Source organism: Mugil cephalus, chromosome 12 (genome assembly GCF_022458985.1).
Source record: "Mugil cephalus isolate CIBA_MC_2020 chromosome 12, CIBA_Mcephalus_1.1, whole genome shotgun sequence".
Classification (NCBI taxonomy): domain Eukaryota; kingdom Metazoa; phylum Chordata; class Actinopteri; order Mugiliformes; family Mugilidae; genus Mugil; species Mugil cephalus.
The window spans coordinates 12,851,012-12,869,223 of NC_061781.1; the positions used below are offsets into that span (position 1 = coordinate 12,851,012).

The 18,212-nt window shown below is 41.9% G+C and overlaps 1 protein-coding gene across 4 annotated transcripts in view; it reads left to right on the plus strand.

Annotated features, from left to right (window-relative positions):
• Window positions 1-18,212, plus strand: part of galnt13 (UDP-N-acetyl-alpha-D-galactosamine:polypeptide N-acetylgalactosaminyltransferase 13) — a 36,590-nt gene continuing 18,378 nt past the window's right edge. The window contains exons 1-5 of one of the 4 annotated variants that reach the window (XM_047601979.1): window positions 1-446; window positions 4,334-4,628; window positions 13,157-13,322; window positions 16,945-17,111; window positions 17,928-18,135. In XM_047601979.1, the coding sequence (XP_047457935.1) occupies window positions 4,487-4,628; window positions 13,157-13,322; window positions 16,945-17,111; window positions 17,928-18,135 (683 nt within the window). In that variant the 5' untranslated portion in view covers window positions 1-446; window positions 4,334-4,486. Of the gene's footprint in view, window positions 447-4,333; window positions 4,629-13,153; window positions 13,323-16,944; window positions 17,112-17,927; window positions 18,136-18,212 lie in introns of all 4 variants that reach the window. The other 3 variants (XM_047601977.1, XM_047601978.1, XM_047601980.1) reach the window with 3 other exon arrangements.

Genomic DNA, 18,212 nt, shown 5'->3' on the forward strand with positions numbered 1-18,212 from the left:
CCGAGGTTAGATTGTGCCGAGCATTACCTCGCCTGTCCTCTCTCTGTCTCTTACAATATATTCATCCGGAGAACAGGTGCGCGGAAAGACGTATGTCGCAGTGGCCGCTTATCCGCTAAAACGGGAGGGAGGGAAAATCCGCGGAGGCAACTTCGCGTCGACTGCGGGACAAATCATACCAGGGAGTCCGCACAGGTACCACGATGAGCGGCTTCACCGGACGGACGGTATCACGCTGGATGGTGGACCGCTCTGCGCCGAGATGGACTCTAACTTAGGTGGCATTTCTGAGACACTGCGTGCTTTTGATTCACGGTCAGTTCACCCGCTCCGTCTTAAACCGTTAATTATTTGTACGGTTTTGGTCATGGCTGTTGTCCACGTTCAACACGTTGCCTGAGCGCGAGGCTGGAGCAGGTCACTGGTTCACTACATGCACTGTTTAGGTAAGAGAGAGCGTCTCCTATCACAACACAGTCCTCGTGATGATGATGATGATGATGATGATGGTCGTACTTTAATGTGACATTTAATCCTACCTGCCATGTGCCGTATATTCGATGCGCCGACTGCGTTATCTGCAGTTTTCCCACTGTTTGTCTTTTTTTTTTTTTTTTTATTCATGTCACACCCTCAATCAACACAGTGATCTATCAAGTGGATACAGGGAGCGCTGACAAGATTATATACATCCTACCTTTAACACAGTGGCAATGATGAATGAAATGTTTTCTTATTTTCCTTTTGAAATACATGCTACACACTGTTAGTTTTGTTTAGTTTAGCTTGTGAAATGAGCTACAGCCATTGGCCTAATGGGCTTACTGAGATCAGCTCTATAATCACCTCCTCTTCCAAGGAGGGATGGGTATATTTAAGCATTTTTTTTTTTGTTCTGGGTGCCAGCGCGCAAGTTTTGGTGCTGGAATCAATCAAACCTGTACCGAAACCTTAATTGTTTCTTTCCTGATGCTGATCCACCGTTTAATCCCAGCAGAATTTGAACAAAATGTGTTCAGATCTGAAACAGGATCGGTTCTCGACCCTTCTCTCCGTTCGTGACAGTTAAAAACTCTGACTTGATGACTACATCGTGTTAGCCTGAACTAGACTGCAGAGCTTGTCAACGATGCTTCTTCTTCTATCCTGTGGAGCAAGGTGCTTAAACCTCTGTCAGTCCCATCAGTAGCCAGCAGCAGATGCTTATATCGCTTCTAACTGACTGTTTCTTAAAAGATTGATGAACGCGGAGAAGAAAATGAATCGAGCAAGCACTACACTTACCTGCCAGTTCATTGGGTAGGAAAATGGATACATGCTAATATGACGGTCCGGCACTAAATCCACCTGCATGACTGGTGTAATGTTCAGATACCGGATAAGGAAGGTGGTAATTCAACTGTATGACCATTTTGGAGGATGTAGTCTGAGGTAAGCACAAACGTCTGTTATTTAGCTTAGGCCACTGACTAGGAAGGGATTGTCAAAATAATAGAAACGTGTGTCGGTACAACACAATACTGTTCAATAGTACAACAAACCAGAGCCTCCAAAATGAAAACAAGGTTGAATCAACAGCTGAATACCACAACCTTCACAAAAGGTGCAGTTTGGTGCAGTACTGTCACATTAGCATGCATTTTGTTTTTCAGTAATTTATATTGTTTCCAACCGTTCCACCCCAGCTCGACTGTTTTCCACCTTTGATGTCATTACCAAATCATTGATCAGCACTCAAAAAGTCCTGAACGTCAGCTTTCTGCTTGTGGCGATAGAAACGCAAGTGTCAAACATGACACCATTGCACTTGAATTGAAGTCAAAGCTGGATTGGTTTGAGCATGTGAACGGCAGATGGCTTCTAATTGCCTGATTCTGAGAAAATTGATGGATGTGGAGGGGGTGGGGGGGAGTGGGTGGGGGGCATCGTCTCATCATTTCATGGCTCCGTTGTCAAATGTTGATTTAAGGCACGTTCAGTTACAACACTGCGGCGCCCAATTTGTTAAACAGCCTTTCATTTGCATATAGTAGAAGAGCTCCTGCTGAATGGACGCAGAATATGCAATTTATTACACAAAGAGTGCCGCTAACAACACAATTAGTTGTCACTTGAGGAAGCAGTTAATGATGCTTGGTGGTTTACACTTGTCTTAAAGGGACAAGAAAATGTGGCTTGTAAAAGATGTTTTTTTTTTTTTTTTTTTTGGAAGCTGACAAGAAATATTTCAGAAAAAAAAAACTTACTGACACTTACTGACTCAGACTTCTTCGGACAGGACCTCTGCGAGGTGCTGATAGCGTCCAGCTTCTCGGGTTAGGAGCCTGTCTGAAATCATTGGCTGCGCTATATTCCGAGTCCTGATGCAGCTGGATAGAAGCTGCCTTGTTTTTGAATGAGATAAGAATTAGCCCGGGGCAGCAGTGTCGGCCCCTCTGATGGACATTTAGACAGAGAGCGGGGAGGGTAATGAGTGCGTGTGTGTGTGTGCGTGTGTGTGTGGAGTGCCAAGTCATTAACATCCTGAAAGTGAAAGATAAGATATCTTTCTGATGTCCTGCAGGAGATGCTGCAGGCTTTTTCTACTAGTTGTAAAAGTAAACAGTAAGGTGCACTCACGCGCAGTTTAATGAACACTCATCTCTGCGTGTTGAATATATGTTCAGTGGCCTCGGTGTGCTTTAAATACATGTCCTGCACCAGAGCTTCTCAGGTTTGAACCAATCATTGCACCTTTTGATCTCTCTTTTACAGCTCGGTGCAAACGACGTGTAAACTGATTTGATGTGCAATATATTGGAGCCAATATTTCTTCGTGTCTGAAAGTCTTCTGGCTATTTGTGTATTTGATTGCAGACAGCATCTCCCCCCCATCCCCCCCATCGTTCTATTTCCAATCTGATTATACTTTCATAAGCCTCGGAGGCAACAAAAACCTATCATTTCAGTCAAGGAGAAATCCTGTTTGACAGAAAATTATGTTGTTTTTCATCAGAAATGTTGTGAAGCATACATCCCATGCCAGCGAGATATTTAACCTCCACAAATTGCCTCTGGTATTAAAGCTTCCCAGATGGTCTTAGAGGCACTACTGATGAAGTGGGAGAAGCGCGTAAGGGGGGAAATTAGCGTTCACTCATCCTTTCAAATGAAAGGATGTGAACTGTCGGTGGTCAGTCCAACGGGTGGCGTTGGATCTGACTTCAGTGGAACCGCATTTCTGCATAGCGATCTGTGCGAACCGTTTTGATAAAACGTTTAAAAAACATTTTATTCTGGATAGTGAATGATGCTTTGACCAAGACCGTTAATTCATGTCAGTGGTCTGCGAGAAGTCGTTATCCCACCGGAAAGCAATGCTGATTATATTTTTCCACTGCAAAATGTCTCACTCAGTACACATAATGGTCACAAGTAGGGATGAAGCAATCCGACTGGTCCTTTGTCCTAGAATTTCAGATCGCTAAATAAATGTGTATAATAGTGAAGTTACTGACTCTTATGGTGACAACTTTTTCAAGGGTGGATCAGCCACGTGTTGTTGCTATAGGTGATATGTTTTTTACAGGATGCAAGTAATCTTCATATGTTATTTTACAATGCCAAATAATGTCATGGTGTTTCTAAATGATCTCAACCCCAATTTGGCAAAAGCACACCTGAATTTCTTCTTCACTAATTTGCATTTATTCCAATGAGGACGAGAAATAAGGACATGCAAGATGCCAGTACAGATACGGTTACGCTGGTTATACTGCGTTTTTATTTATACCTACCTATACCTCGTCATCTGCAAAAGCCCTGGCTGGAGGCTTTCACCACTGTTGTGTTTTCATGGATCAATCTCAGGAACGCCTCAGAGGCATCAAAAATCTTTTTGAAATTCGTGACAAATGTCCACTTGGACTGAAATGGAAATGGTTAAGCTGTGGGTGGTCAAAGGTCACTGTTACATCCCAAAATCCATTTTGATCATGTCTTTGATCATAAACTGGCTACTGACGAAGTGATGACATTTTACGTTCAAAAGGCCAGAGGTTCACTTCACCGTGATATAATAATGACTGTTGTAAATGCCTGTACGTATGTGAAATGATGTTTAATAGATGGCGGCGGCACACAACTGAAAGGTATTAAACTAAAAAAGCCAGGTGATCACTAAAAACAGTTAAAAGACACAAATTTGAAGCCACATTTACTTTGAAAATGAATTATTGTTCCCTATTCTAAAGACCTGTATACTCATCCTCAGCAGGAAGGATTAAACAGCTGCGCTGATTTCTTTCGTTCCGATATTCTGCATTCACATGCATTTTTCTTCTTCCTCCTGAAGGATGACGCCTCCTGGTCAAACCTGCTCGGTCTCGTCCCGGTTTCCTCGCCCCGTCTGCAGAGTTCAAACACCTCACCCGGAGCCCCGGCGCCCCTGAGCGCACGCTGTCAAACCTCCTTGCTCGGCTGCCCCGGCTGACACATCGCAGAGGTGATGCGGCGGTTTGTCTACTGCAAGGTGGTGCTGACCACGTCTTTAGTGTGGGTGCTGGTGGATGTGTTCCTGCTGCTGTACTTCAGCGAGTGCAACAAATGCGATGACAGAAAGGACCGCTCGCTGCTCCCTGCCCTCCGAGGTGAGTCACAGCGAGGTGCCACACCACCTCTCATTCACGGGACATGTTTGAGAGGTGCCTGATGTTTGACAGGCGATGAACTACATCTGATTCCATCCAGTCTGCCTTTTCCCGTGCCGTATTTTTCAGTTTTTGGGCCTTTCCGATGCATGACTCTGTTGCTGGAAAGAATATGGACAAAGGGCTTTGCTCTGAGAAGACTTCTCAGTTCAAATTTGAGGATTTCAAAAAGTTTAAAAATGATCCGGGCGTTCCAGGCAGTGTCCTAATCCGGCAGCGCAGCTGTTAGCTTTAGTTTAGCGTAGGCGTTGTAATGGAGTGTAGCCAATTAGCCAGTCATTTGCAAAGGTGATAAATAAACTCACTACTACTAATCCCGCTCAGTATCTATGCACTGTAATATGTGATGCACTAAACTAAACTTGTCCGTTCATTATGGGCAGAAAAACAATTTTGGAAATTCTTGATCTGTGCTCGTCACATGCCTGTGGCAACAATAGCACTCTGTGGTAAGAGAGAGGTTGCCTTGGAGGGAGTTTTTGTTTTTCTTCTATAAAATTAAAAAGTAATTATGACAAACTTAAATGGAGGCATGATCTTCATTATAATGAATAACCGATCTCATATGATGTAAAAAAAAAAAAAAAAAAACGACAACAACAAAACACTGAGTCCTTAGAAGCCTGCTCTCTTAAAGAACTGGGGCAAACATGTTTGAGCTTTTAGGAATTGCCGTCCCTTTCATGAAGTAATTGCAACCTCATCATAATGAATAGAGGATGAAAATCAAGGGCTGCTTATTGCCAAGAAGGCAGCATGGATTGTATTCTGCAGCAGCTGAAGCGAGGTCTCAGACATTGTGTACTACAAGCAATAAAAATAAATCATGAAAAAGTTTTTTCTTTCAGATCCATGAATGCAGTCAATAATAGGTTGTAGAATATGATACACCTGCCATTAAGCATCACTCAGACATACTGCTTATACGGAGCACGGGCTCGATGGATGACTTGAAGTCATCCATCGTTGCTCCTATTTGGATTGATAAACATTAATTTACCTTCTAAAAGGTGAAATTTGGTGTCTGTGTGAGAGTGTGTGTGTATGTGTTCCTGGGATCAGTGAAAAGCACCACAGCGCTTTGCTTCCTTTCCTCAAATGCCCTCAAGTAAGCAGGTTTCTAAGAAGCTTACTAATCTGCTTTTAAAGTTACAGTGATCCAGAGCTGCCAGCTATTCTACCTGATTACCATACAAAACTCTGATGTGACACTGGAGTCACTTTGCTCCCAAGATTAAGTTAAATCTTGCTGAATATATAGACTATGCTAAGACTATTTTCAGAAACTGTTTTTTTAATTTTTTTTTTTGGTTGCAGTAGCAGTGTAGGTGTTCCGTTGTTCGGTGTAATCCTATTCATTCAGCTATAAACTGAAAATGTCGTTTTAATCTGACACGGATTCTGATGTTTAATTTGTTCTCTGTTTGGATCAGCTTCCACTGAGTGGGTTCTTGTCTTCCTGGAGTCTGTACGTTATTTACTTGCATAAAAGTCTTATGTGTCTTTGTGCTTAATTATATTGAAGCGTTTACCGCGCAGTTGGTGATTTGCGTATTCAAACTGACCCTACACTGTCGGTGTATATCATGTACAATGTTATTACTATAAAAAGCTGCACTAATTGTTGTGTTACTGGACACATGATGAATGTACATCCAGTCTTTGCTCTGAGAAGCTCCTTTTTGCATTTGGTAAACTTCAAGTCTTCAGCGTCAACTTTGAGTCAAAGCAGAAAATCTTTGCCTGCCAAATGTATGACATTGTTCTCCAGTAGCTTATTTTTGCCAGCATATGTCCCTGTAAGCAAGTCGTCCACGGTGGCTCTGACTAAGCCATCTATTAATAGAGACACTGTTAAATTAAAACAAAGATCTACTAAAGGCTTAAGGGCTCGACTGTGCACAGTTCAACATTATGGCATTAACGATTGCGGTGATTTTATTTTACCTCATCGCATCCTCTGTGGACAAGAGAATCCCACATTGTTCATTGTGGGCTGTCACACCTTGGTTTACATGAGTGCTTTTCATCAAAATTGGCTTCATGGAGAATCGTCCTGGTTATTCATCTCTCATAAGACTAGATTTTTGCCCGACACGCTGATGGGAATTAGTTTGGAGTTGCGCTGTTAAAGATTGTTCCATACATCCACACTTATGTGCTCCTTTTTTGCAACACGTTCTTACTATGCTTTGCATTTCCATTAAAACCTCACTTTTATTCCCTGTTAAGTTGAACCCCCCCCCCCTCAAACACTAGATCTTATCCCCACCATGAATCCCTTTTTTTTTTTATCATTATATGAATATCAAGTGTATTCCAGGCTCCTTGCTGACAGTTTGAAGAGAAGACTGTCTATTAAAACCTCATCAGTCACACTTAAGATAAACATCGTGACACTATATCATGATTGGTATTTTGTCAGAGATTAGAACGCTCAATAGAGCCACATAAATTATGATGCAACAGTTTTCTCAACCTGATTAGCTCTCACGGCGAGTGGAGTGACCCTGGTGTAAAATCAGCGGACTGATTTTTGATGAGAGCGCCCCTGAGAGCCCCAGCTACCTGTGGTGATTAATAATACGTGCACATCATGTCGTGTAGCTGTTCTTCTTATTAAGTGAAAGCACCAGCTGAATAAGTTTCGATTATGAAACTCTGGCTGGAATTTGGCTGTTAAGGTTTCAGATAAAGTAACGTCACGATATTGACCTAGTCTATGAAAACAGTGTTGTTTAAGTTCATCTTTTTTTACATTCTTATAACCGTTCTTATAACGTCAGCCACAAAGTCTGACATTCCCAACGCAAAGTGGTGTGGTACATGTGATATTGCCAGTGAAATGTAATGCTTTTTCCCTCTTCTTGCTTGTGTTGAATTGAATTATTGGCATTTAACGTCCGTCAATCCAAACGTGTTCAATTTTAGCACCTTCACACTGATCTTAGCTGCCGTTTAACCCATTCAAATAGCCGACTAAATAGGAGAACAAATTGATGAACATGATAATCAATACAGTACTGTGCAAAAGTGTTAGGCAGGTGTAGAAAAAACGAAAAAATGTTGTGAACTAAGAATGCTTTCAAAAAATATAAATAACGATTGTTTATTTACAAAATGCGAAGTGAGCGAACAAAAGAAAAATCTAAGTCACATCAATATTTTTTGTTACTACCCTCAAGCCAGTATCAGTCCTTATAGGTAGACTTGCACAAAGTCAGGGATTTTGTAGGATCGTAGACGCAGTGGTCGTGCATTAGATGAAAAACACATCAAGATGTCCAGCAGTTCCATCAGCTCAGAACTGGCAGAAACCAGTGGGTCCTTGATACACCCTTCTACTGCCTGGAGAAGTCTGGCCACAAGTGGTCTTCATGGAAGAGTTGCAGTCAAAAATCCATCCCTCTGACTCAACTATGCACGAAAAAATGGGAACTGGGGTGCAGAAAAATGCACCGAAGGGCTGGAGAGCGGTACAATGAGTGTCTGCAGGCCGACAGTGAAGCATGGTGGAGGTTCCTTGCAAGTTTGGGGCTGCATTCCTGCAAAGTTGGGGATTTGCTCCGGATTAATGGTGTCCTCAGTGCTGAGAAATACAGGCAGTTACTTATCCACCATGCAATACCATCAGGGAGGCATATAATTGGCCCTGTATTTATTCTGCAGCATGACAGAGACCAAAAACATACAGCCAAGGTCATTAAGAACAATCCTTAAAGAAGAACAAGAAGTCCTGGAAGTGATGGCACGGCCCTCTGTTTCTATGTGATAAAGTTACTTTCCTTCCGGACAAATAAAGTATCTATCTCTCTTATCTATCCATCTTTACCTATGTCGTCCATCAAGCAAGAATTTCGTGTCTTTTTCATAATTATGTCCAGGAAATAGCCTTTCAGTACATCCATTCAATTGTAGAGCAGATGGCAGCAATTTAATCACATGCTGATAATTTAAATGCGATACCATATGGTCGCATTGATGTTATGATTATGCTAGGGCCGTAGGTGTCGAGATCCCAGACATGAGACCACAGTGTGTTTTGCAACACGCTACTTATGTTGCATGTTCCCGATCCGCTGTGGTTTTGCATTCAGAAGTGGCGCCTCTGATATATAATGTAATGCCAGCTGGGTAAGACTCGCAGGCATGAAACAGAAAAGTGAGGCAGAGGGAAGAAGAGGAGCTAATGTGTGTAGGAATGAAAATGGACTGAGCCTCCAGCTGTGCGCGGCTACACAGACCTTTTTTCTGTAAAGTAAATGAGAATGAAAATAGCTGGGGGACAAGAAGGATCTTGGACTTGAAAACAAGCTGAGGCAATCAGGAAGCTCTCACGGGATGTTACAAGCACAGAGTAGGCTAATGTTGCAAATGTGTTTTAGAAATGTAACCGTTGCTACGGCGAGCATTCTTTCAAATGTTAATGTATTATTCATTATAATTCATCAGTGTTTTGTGGCATCTGCAAACGTTCAGACGCCCATTTTTGTTGCAAATTGCCAGAACTTCATTAAATCGATAGACTTTAATTGAGTCATTAAGACTTGTTAAGCAGGACAAGAGCTATCATTAGGGATTGTCAGTTAATGACAAGTCAGACCTTGATAAATTTGGACGCCGCGCGCTCCTTTAAGCAGCTGCCTCTGCATCCGAAGTTAAGGTAATTAAAGCAGGGAAAGGCAATCCTCTTTAGTTTGCACTTTCCACTATCTCAAATGTCATTAAGAATTGGCAGTTGGGAGCAAATATGGAAGTCGAGACAAGATCTGAAACCCCTCAGATAAAGCAGCACGTCCACTGGGGAGAAAGCCAGAGCGATAACCAGTACGACTGCAGAGGAGCTGCAGGAAGCTTTAGCTGACACAGGAGCGGCAGCAGGGCACAGTTTCATTCTCTTGGAAATAGTCCTATAGGAGTCACGAGAAGAAAGTCTCACCTGCGACCTCATCTCCAAAACTTCTAAAGCATCCAAAGTAACATCTGGATAAGCTGAAGTAATTCTGGTGTCCTGCAGATAGAAAGACGGATTAAATCACCACAAGGACCCGAGGGACTTGAGTTTGAACAAACTGAGGCAGCTCCATGACTGCTCCTAAGCATCTGTGTGGAGATGTTGAGCTTGGTGTCCTCAGGAATACTGCGTGGATGGAGTGACGAATAGTTTCCGCTTCTACAGAAAAGCAGTCATCAAACCACACCTCAAGCTCCTCCACCTTAGAGGCCGACCAAGCATCACTTCAACTTGGATCTTAATCACGGTGCACATAAAACTCAGCGGAAACGTACATAAATCTGAAGTGATCTGCCTGTTTTCTTTTTCTACACCAGAAATCGACAACATGACAACATATGATTGGGTTTCAGAAGACTCATTACCTGTGAAAGTAAGGGAAACCTTTTCACTCTTATTGCTTCTGCTGGGGACATTGAATTAGGCTGATTGACCTGAGGACAGACAGAGCCACTGTTTACGTCCCAGATTATCATGATCATCTTTTATAACGACCGGCCTCTCTTCGTAAAGAGAAGAGTGTGTCAGCTTGTTTCCCAAGGCTACTCTAATCTAATGTGTTGCCATGCAAAACCCTATTTCTGGATTATTATGCTATAAATGCTCAGGGGTCATAAACCATAAGTTACAGCCGCAAGTCATTCAACATTTATCGCTCTGTCTTATTTATTGTGCTTTAACAATGATTTTCTTCTTTAACCAATTACAATATAATGTTTTGTAAAATTATAGTGTGATGTGCAACACAGTGATGGGAGTAGTGACATTTCTGCCTACGAGTGATTTCCTTAATCGCCACATTATTGGTAATGTTTTTTCCCGTTCATATCTCCCCTGTGCTCCAAAATAAATAATGTTCGATCACAGTTTTGTCCTCATACAAATGAATGCGTTGCGTTCAGAGGCCAGAATGTGCTACATCTCGCACATGAACTGTCGGACCCAGGGGTAACTAAGCAGTCACCATCGCCATGGCAACCTTTACTGGCAGGTGGGAACACACAGCTGATACAGATGAGCTGATTATGCCGCTTCGCCGATCTCTGTGGCGTTTTTTTTTTTTTTTTTTTCCCCAAAACCCTTGATTAAGATTTCTGTGAAACTCCTGCTACCTACTGCGGCCTCTTCTTATTTCTATATTTTTTTCTGTCTCGACTCCTCTCTCCTCCGTCCCTGTGCCTCGTGACCTGAAAATCGAGACGTCGCGAAGGATGTCCCCGAACGGAGGAGCTGGAGGAGCCCTGAGCGAAGTGCGTCTTTGGTGGAAGTTTAGTTGACGCTGCTGTGAAATGACGGCTCAGAAGGAGCGACATCTCATTTCGTTAAACGACTGTTGCCTCAAATGCTTTGTCCTCCTGTCTCTTCCTCGCCTCCTGTGGGCATCTTGGACACACCCAAATGAGATGCGAACACGGGGGGCAAGAATTGGGGTTGTATAAACTGAGGAATGACAAGAGGGTTGTGTCTCACTTGCATTTACGTTATCTTACACTTTAGCAACTCTTAAAAATAATAATAATAATAATTGTAGTTATTGTCATTTAATCCTGCTGACATTTGAGTCCAGCTTCTCTGTTACGCATCTAGAATCAGGAGTCACTCTTCAGCAGGGAGTTGGTAGCGTATTAAGTGATGCAGACAAAGAAATTCATCAAGACGGAGCTAATTTTAAGAATTCCTTTTCATATTATTTAATGTTTATTGACCGCACATGTACCTGTCTGTACAGAGATTTACTCCTGACATGTCTCTCTGGCTTTATGACGACAATCCTTGACACAGTGCACTATCCCTTTCCTTTCCTTAATCCATCGCAATCCATCCAACTAAAGACGTAACCCTGACTTCAACTGAATTCTAATAGTATCAAATTAGTCATCAAATAAACCCCTACAGCAGACAAACCACCTTTTAGATGACAGAAGACTGTGCAAATGAAAATCATTCATTCAGTTATTTCTTTTTTCTTAGTACATATCAGTCGTTTGGTGCTTGGATTAAGATATGCATCAAGATTTAATCTTAAGTGACTGAGGATGTGTCTTTCATCATTTACACTGCCCCTTTTATATTATCTCTAACCCTAACCCTTCACACCCCTTCTCCACTTCTGCAGCTCCTTCATATCTTCCTGTGAAGTTAAACCAGCAGTGCAGTTTGGCTTCAAGCTGAATATGAAGCAGTGTAGTCCAGCTTCCAGTGTTTCAATCAATGCAGTTTGGCTCCAGTCCATCCATCAACCAATACAGCTCAGTATCAGCTTTGCAGCTGGCAATTTTACTACAATATCTTGAGAAATCCAAACTGGTATTGATCGTCTTCTCGACGTGGTCCTTGTGCAAGACGTTTCCTTGTCTGCGTTTTATCCATATATATATATATGTGTGTGTGTGTGTATATATAATGATGGATTGCTGCAGTACTCAGACTGCGCTTTGATGGACGCTCCGCTCGACCATCCGGCTCAACGCTCAATCTGTGTCCGTCAGATTTTACCCCGTGTCCAAATGGAGAGTGTCAGCAGCGGCCTAAAGAAAGGGGCAGGATCAGTCGAGGTTAACAATCCGGCCGACACCAGCCCGTCTCCGCAAACGGTCGAAGGGAATCCTCTTAACTGGAGGCCAGGCAGCTAATGTGAACCGCGTGCCCCCCTTTCATGGAAATCACTGCCTCTGTTCTGAGAGATTATTGGAGAGAGACAGAGAGTGCACGGTCATAAATCCATGGGAGGTTATTTATTTACCTTTGGTGTGGGGAGCTGACTCTGTGCAGCAGCAATGCCGATGTTCCGCAGCCATTTGACTGTAGGACGGTGTTGCAACTGCAGGAATTATTTTTGCTTTTTCGTCTATTAATACATGCTCCTAAATCTCTGAATTCAACCCCCTCAATAGATTAAATTAAAATTAAATATAGCTGCCAGATTGTACAGTGCTTAATACCCAGTCAGGCTAAGCCAGTGCAACAAGGATAGAGCTTAAGCAGGATGGCTGCACTATCCGTGTTTCCTACTCGCTGATGTTTGAGGAAACATATATTTCTTTAATAAGCGTGACGACCGCCACTTTTTCTATACGTGCAGTAATATCACATTTTATGCATTTTACACATGCTGTACGTAGTGCCAGTAAACACACTGGCATTAGAAAACATACAAAAAGGCAGTTTGCTACATGCACATTGATCTGGAAAATTACTTTTAAGCCTCTGGCTTTATGCGAGTATCGAAAATTGGAATTTATAGAGTGGATGGAAATAGGACAAGCATGCTTTGCTGCACTCTCTCCAGCCTCTCTCCGCCCTTCACGGCGCTTTCTCCTTTCTCAGTAAATATTTCTGTGTACAGTGTGGTTTTGTTTCGCAGTGCGGGTTCGATGTTAATTGTTTGCTTCATTAGCGCCAAAAGGGGAGTTTCACCTCAGAAATCTGTGTCGTCCCTGTCATGTTGCAGCAGTGATGTCTCGGAGCCACGAGGGTCCAGGCGAGATGGGCAAGGCGGTGAACATCCCCAAGGACGACCAGGAGAAAATGAAGGAGCTCTTTAAGATTAACCAGTTCAACCTGATGGCCAGTGACATGATCGCACTCAACAGGAGCCTGCCGGACGTGAGGCTGGACGGGTGCGTAAGCTCTGCCACCTCCCACCTCAGTAGTGACCCTTTAATACCTGCAGAATAGAATATATCTACACGGACAAACTGGCTCTCACACACGTACATCCACTCTCCAACAGACCAGCATAAAACAGCCCTTACCCTGAACCTTCACTGTTACCTTTGATATCAATCACATTTCAGGGCGGCATGTTTTTTTTTTTTTTTTTGTTCTCGACATTTCACAACTAATGTATTTTTGCTTTGTTTTCAGCGTTTCCCAGACTGTAGATCAAATAATAAGCAAGGTGTTAAACCAAGCAAAGGCTTTTTGACAGTTAAAATGAACTGCTGCATCCATTATGTGTTATTGGTAATAACGACGGTACTCAGTGTGAGAAGACATAATCGTGGTCACGGTCTCAACGCGTGAACCCTTAGATCCTGCGAGTTGTGTGCATTAGGCCTGACAAGGGGATTGGTAACTGTCGTTCAAGATCCACTTGATCACTTAATGAAAATCCAAAGCGGAATTTTGAATGAGGCGGGAGCGCATTCGTTTAAGGCTGCTTCATATTCAGACCTTCGCTTCGCTTGGAGGCAATATACAAGTGATTCATGTTGAAATATTCCAGTTGAGTTCTTGACTTGTCTCCTGGATACCTATCACATGAGAAATAGGCGACGGGTTTATTTGAATTTATTTAAATCTTGTCTATAACAAGAAAGCTATTTTCGGAAATGTGAAAAAAAAAAAAAGAAACGTATGATTACGCAGTGCAAAGAAAAACCCATATCGGAGTGGAAATGAGCATTCAGTTGATTTCAGCTCCATGTTTTTCTGTCCATTATGCCGTCTTCTTCCCCTCAGTATAAATAATACAGCAGCTTCATTACAGATCACAGCTTAGCCTTGCAAAATTTCACCAGCTGCGCGGTGAAAATTCTCCAGAACCGTGCAGAATTGCCGGTCGTTGCCTCTGAAGGGCAACGGCATTTTGTCTTGAAGGCAACCTCCTGGCCCAGTTGTGTCAGTCAGCGCTGCCTCATTGAATAGACGGCCACAGTGTTGGTTTTTCTTTTTTTCATCCTCTGTTACCCCCCACTACCCCTCCTCCTGCCCTACAAGCTGCACAGCCGCCCCCCCATCCCCTTCCGTAAGGTACTCTGGCTAATTTTTTATTCATCAGAATCCATTTTGCCGCTGTGCCAGGTTGTCCACGTTCTCGCCCTTTGGGTTTGACAGACATCACATCAAACCAAGGGCATGCTGACACGGCTGTCAGCACTGATTTTACTTTTTCTACTTTCTTTGGAGGTTTTTGTCAGTAAATCTCCTATGACATGCACAGACGGCAGTAATGGAAGAACTCAAATTCTGGTCTATGCAAAATAATGAGCTGCGTAATTGAGATTTAGTGTACAAGTAAAAGTATTTCAGCATAAGGGCTATGATGATGATGATCAAATTTTAGATTAATCATGTAAAAGCTATAGTGCAAATAAACATGTTCACGTAACTCTAAACACATAACTTCCTACCAGTAGCAGGTATTTCACCAGAGCTTACTGTGATACAACAAAGGTTGGTTGCAAAAAAACTGAAGTGATGGAGGTGGAGTTGCTTATGGCAGCAAGCAAACAACAAGAGTTAGGAATGCAGCAACGGTTGTATAAATTCACCTTCTCCAGCGAACAGAATGAATGAAAGAAAATCAGGTAAACCTCCAAAAAAAAAGTTTCTGATACTCCAGATGAAAAAGAAACTCGATGCTCAGAACAAGAAAGGATCGACGGTGCAGACAAACGCTGATTAACAATGGCGTGACTTTTACTCCTTGGAGAAGACTGTCATAGTCATATGTCAAATGCACGTGTTTATGCAATTTCTCTCGCTTGTTATCACTCTTGCTTTGAATGAATTAAGTCAGTAAAATGAATTTCTTAATTTTAAATGTCATATTGAAGATCTCACAAAAACTATCCAAATATGCTGCCTGCATTTTCTGCCACTCTCTGCACTTCTCACCCTATATAAAACCTAGTTTCAGCCTCACTTATATTACTGTAATATCATATGGGTGAGCACATTTCCATTTAAAAAAGCAAGAGATACTCAAAAAAGAAAAAAAAAAAGAGTCATACTCGCCTTATCTTGGTCCGAGTTTAATGTCCCTACTAAAATGCTCTTCCACTGCCACAATCTTCTGAGGCTTGCTCAGTACAATAACCTCCAGAATGTCTGTATAATGTACCAGACTGTCCATAAACTAAACCGTAAAGTATGTAAGTCATTCCAACCTTCCTTCCTATGTACACTTACACCACCAGGAACAAAAACAGGCTAAGATGCACAAGCTCTAGTATTGTGTGCAGAGGACCATGGATCTGGAATGAGCTTGAATTAAAAATATCATATTCCATCTCCATCTTCAAGAAAACATTAAAAATGCAACTCCTATCAATGTATATTTAATCTACTAGGATCAGCTATTGTATATTGACTGTACCAACTAATCAAATATAACCAGAATACTGTTTTTTTTATTATCTATTGTATGTCTATTATGTGTTTGTTTATGTGTTGTTGTATGTTCAGGATATCTGGCCAATACCTTGTCTGTTATTCGTGGGAAACCAGTCCCCCTATTAAAAACTTTAAATATTGTGATCATATTGTCTGAGGAAGCAAAAAAAAACTATTCACAGTAAAAACACTATTAACTAACACTAAACTAAACTTCAAAGTTTTCATGCCAAGGACCCATATTCTATATTAAACTTGGCTAGGGCTGTTTATAAACATACATTATTATTATCATTTGCTGTCTATATATATGTATATCTGTGTGTGTGTGTGTGTGTGTGTGTGTGTGTGTGTGTGTGTGTGTGTATGTATGTATATGTATATGTATATATATATGTATATATAATGTTGTATTATATATGTATGTATATAAGAATATGTAGTTATATATGTATAAATATGTATGTTATGTGTTATGTATATATGTGTGTTATATATATATATATATATGATATATATACTTACATACATCCCATAATCATAAATATAATATATATATATATATTATATATATTTATATATATGCAATACTATACATACATACATACATACATACATACATATATATGTATATATAGCAGGTGCATGCTAATATTTCACCTGAATAGGCTCTTGGCCAATAGCGGGGAATCTGACAGAGTCAGTGTGTAATATGCAGCCTTGTGATTGGCTCAGCAGTGATAGGGGCGGGGCCTATTGCCCACTGTACAGAAGGCTTAGATTGACAGGTCTGGGCTAGTGTGGTGTGAAACGGGGTGTGCTGTGCGACAACTCCTTTATCGCTGAAGGAGTGCAGTGCAGTTTATCCCTTTACTAAAATATGTTGGATTCATGTTAATGTGTATTTGACATATTTAAAAAATGTCTGATCAACCAAACCTTTTGCGACTTCCCTGAAGTACCTCTGCGGACCCCCTAGGGGTCGCACACTCCCTGTTCTAATGTGTCATGAGTACGTGTGACTTTTTACACCATGTAGTCTGGTGTTACTCCACACTCACACCTAAAACAACTCTCCTGTTCAGTGTTTTACTAATTTTTCCTCTCCTGTTGCTCTGTCAGCTGTAAGACCAAGGTGTACTCAGACGACCTGCCCAACACCAGCATCGTCATCGTGTTTCACAACGAGGCATGGAGCACCCTGCTGCGGACTGTTCACAGTGTCGTCAACCGCTCTCCCAGACACTTACTAGTGGAAGTTGTGCTAGTCGACGACGCCAGCGAGAGAGGTTAGTAGTGTACCGTGGCCAGTATGCATCTAGTTAAATGAACAGATTCGAATATATGATAGATTCACAAGTTAATCTTTAACTGTGGTGAGGTGTATCTTTTTACTGTTACAGGGCTTATGTGGAATTAGAACAAAATGATAAATGCATCGATGAAAGGACGACTGCAACTAACCGTTTTTGTAATCTTCTGGTGTGTTAGACTGTAAGTTTGATAAATAGGGCAGAGTAGCTATCACAAAAAGTATTTTAGACGATATTAAAATAGTTCTACTTAAATTTACAATTATTGGATCTTACACAAATTCTGTGTAATACACAGGCCAAAAAAAGGCTCCACTATCAATATTCCCTCCAGAAGCTGCCCTACACAAATCTACATCATCAAAATAGCCCACAAAAAAATTCATCATTGGGACCATGTGTTACTCCTTGAAACCTTGCCCTGTTCTGCCCACATCCTTTTTCCTGGTTGTATATGCTTGAGATTGATATAAATGGTAAAATAACGAGCACGAGAACTGTTGATTTAAAAATAAATAAATAAATAAATAAAAAATAATTTTTTGGCAGGTAATTTCCCACTTAAATTCTGAATTCATTCAATTAAATCACTCTATTCAGACTGCATTATTCCCGGCGAAGGTCTGCTTGGCCAATCACACAGTTTGAGCTACAAAAAATGCCTTTATAACAGCACAAAAAAAGATCCCCAGCCATTACGCTTCTTGACAATGAATTAACTGCTGTTCATTGACCATATTGATGAATTGTTGGCTGAGATGAGTCATTCATTCTCCCGCTGGTTTGTCTCAGATTTCCTGAAGAAGAAGCTGGAGAACTACGTGCGGACTCTGGACGTGCCAGTGCGGATCCTGAGGATGGAGCAGCGGTCGGGTCTGATCAGAGCCAGGCTGAGGGGGGCGGCGGCCACCACGGGTCAAGTCATCACCTTCCTGGACGCTCACTGCGAGTGCACGGTCGGTTGGCTGGAGCCGCTCCTGGCTCGCATCAAAGAGGACAGGTAGGAGCAGAGATGGACCGGGCTGGGCGTTTTCAATTGGCTTTCGAACCGTGAGGCGCTGATAGAAAATAATGAGG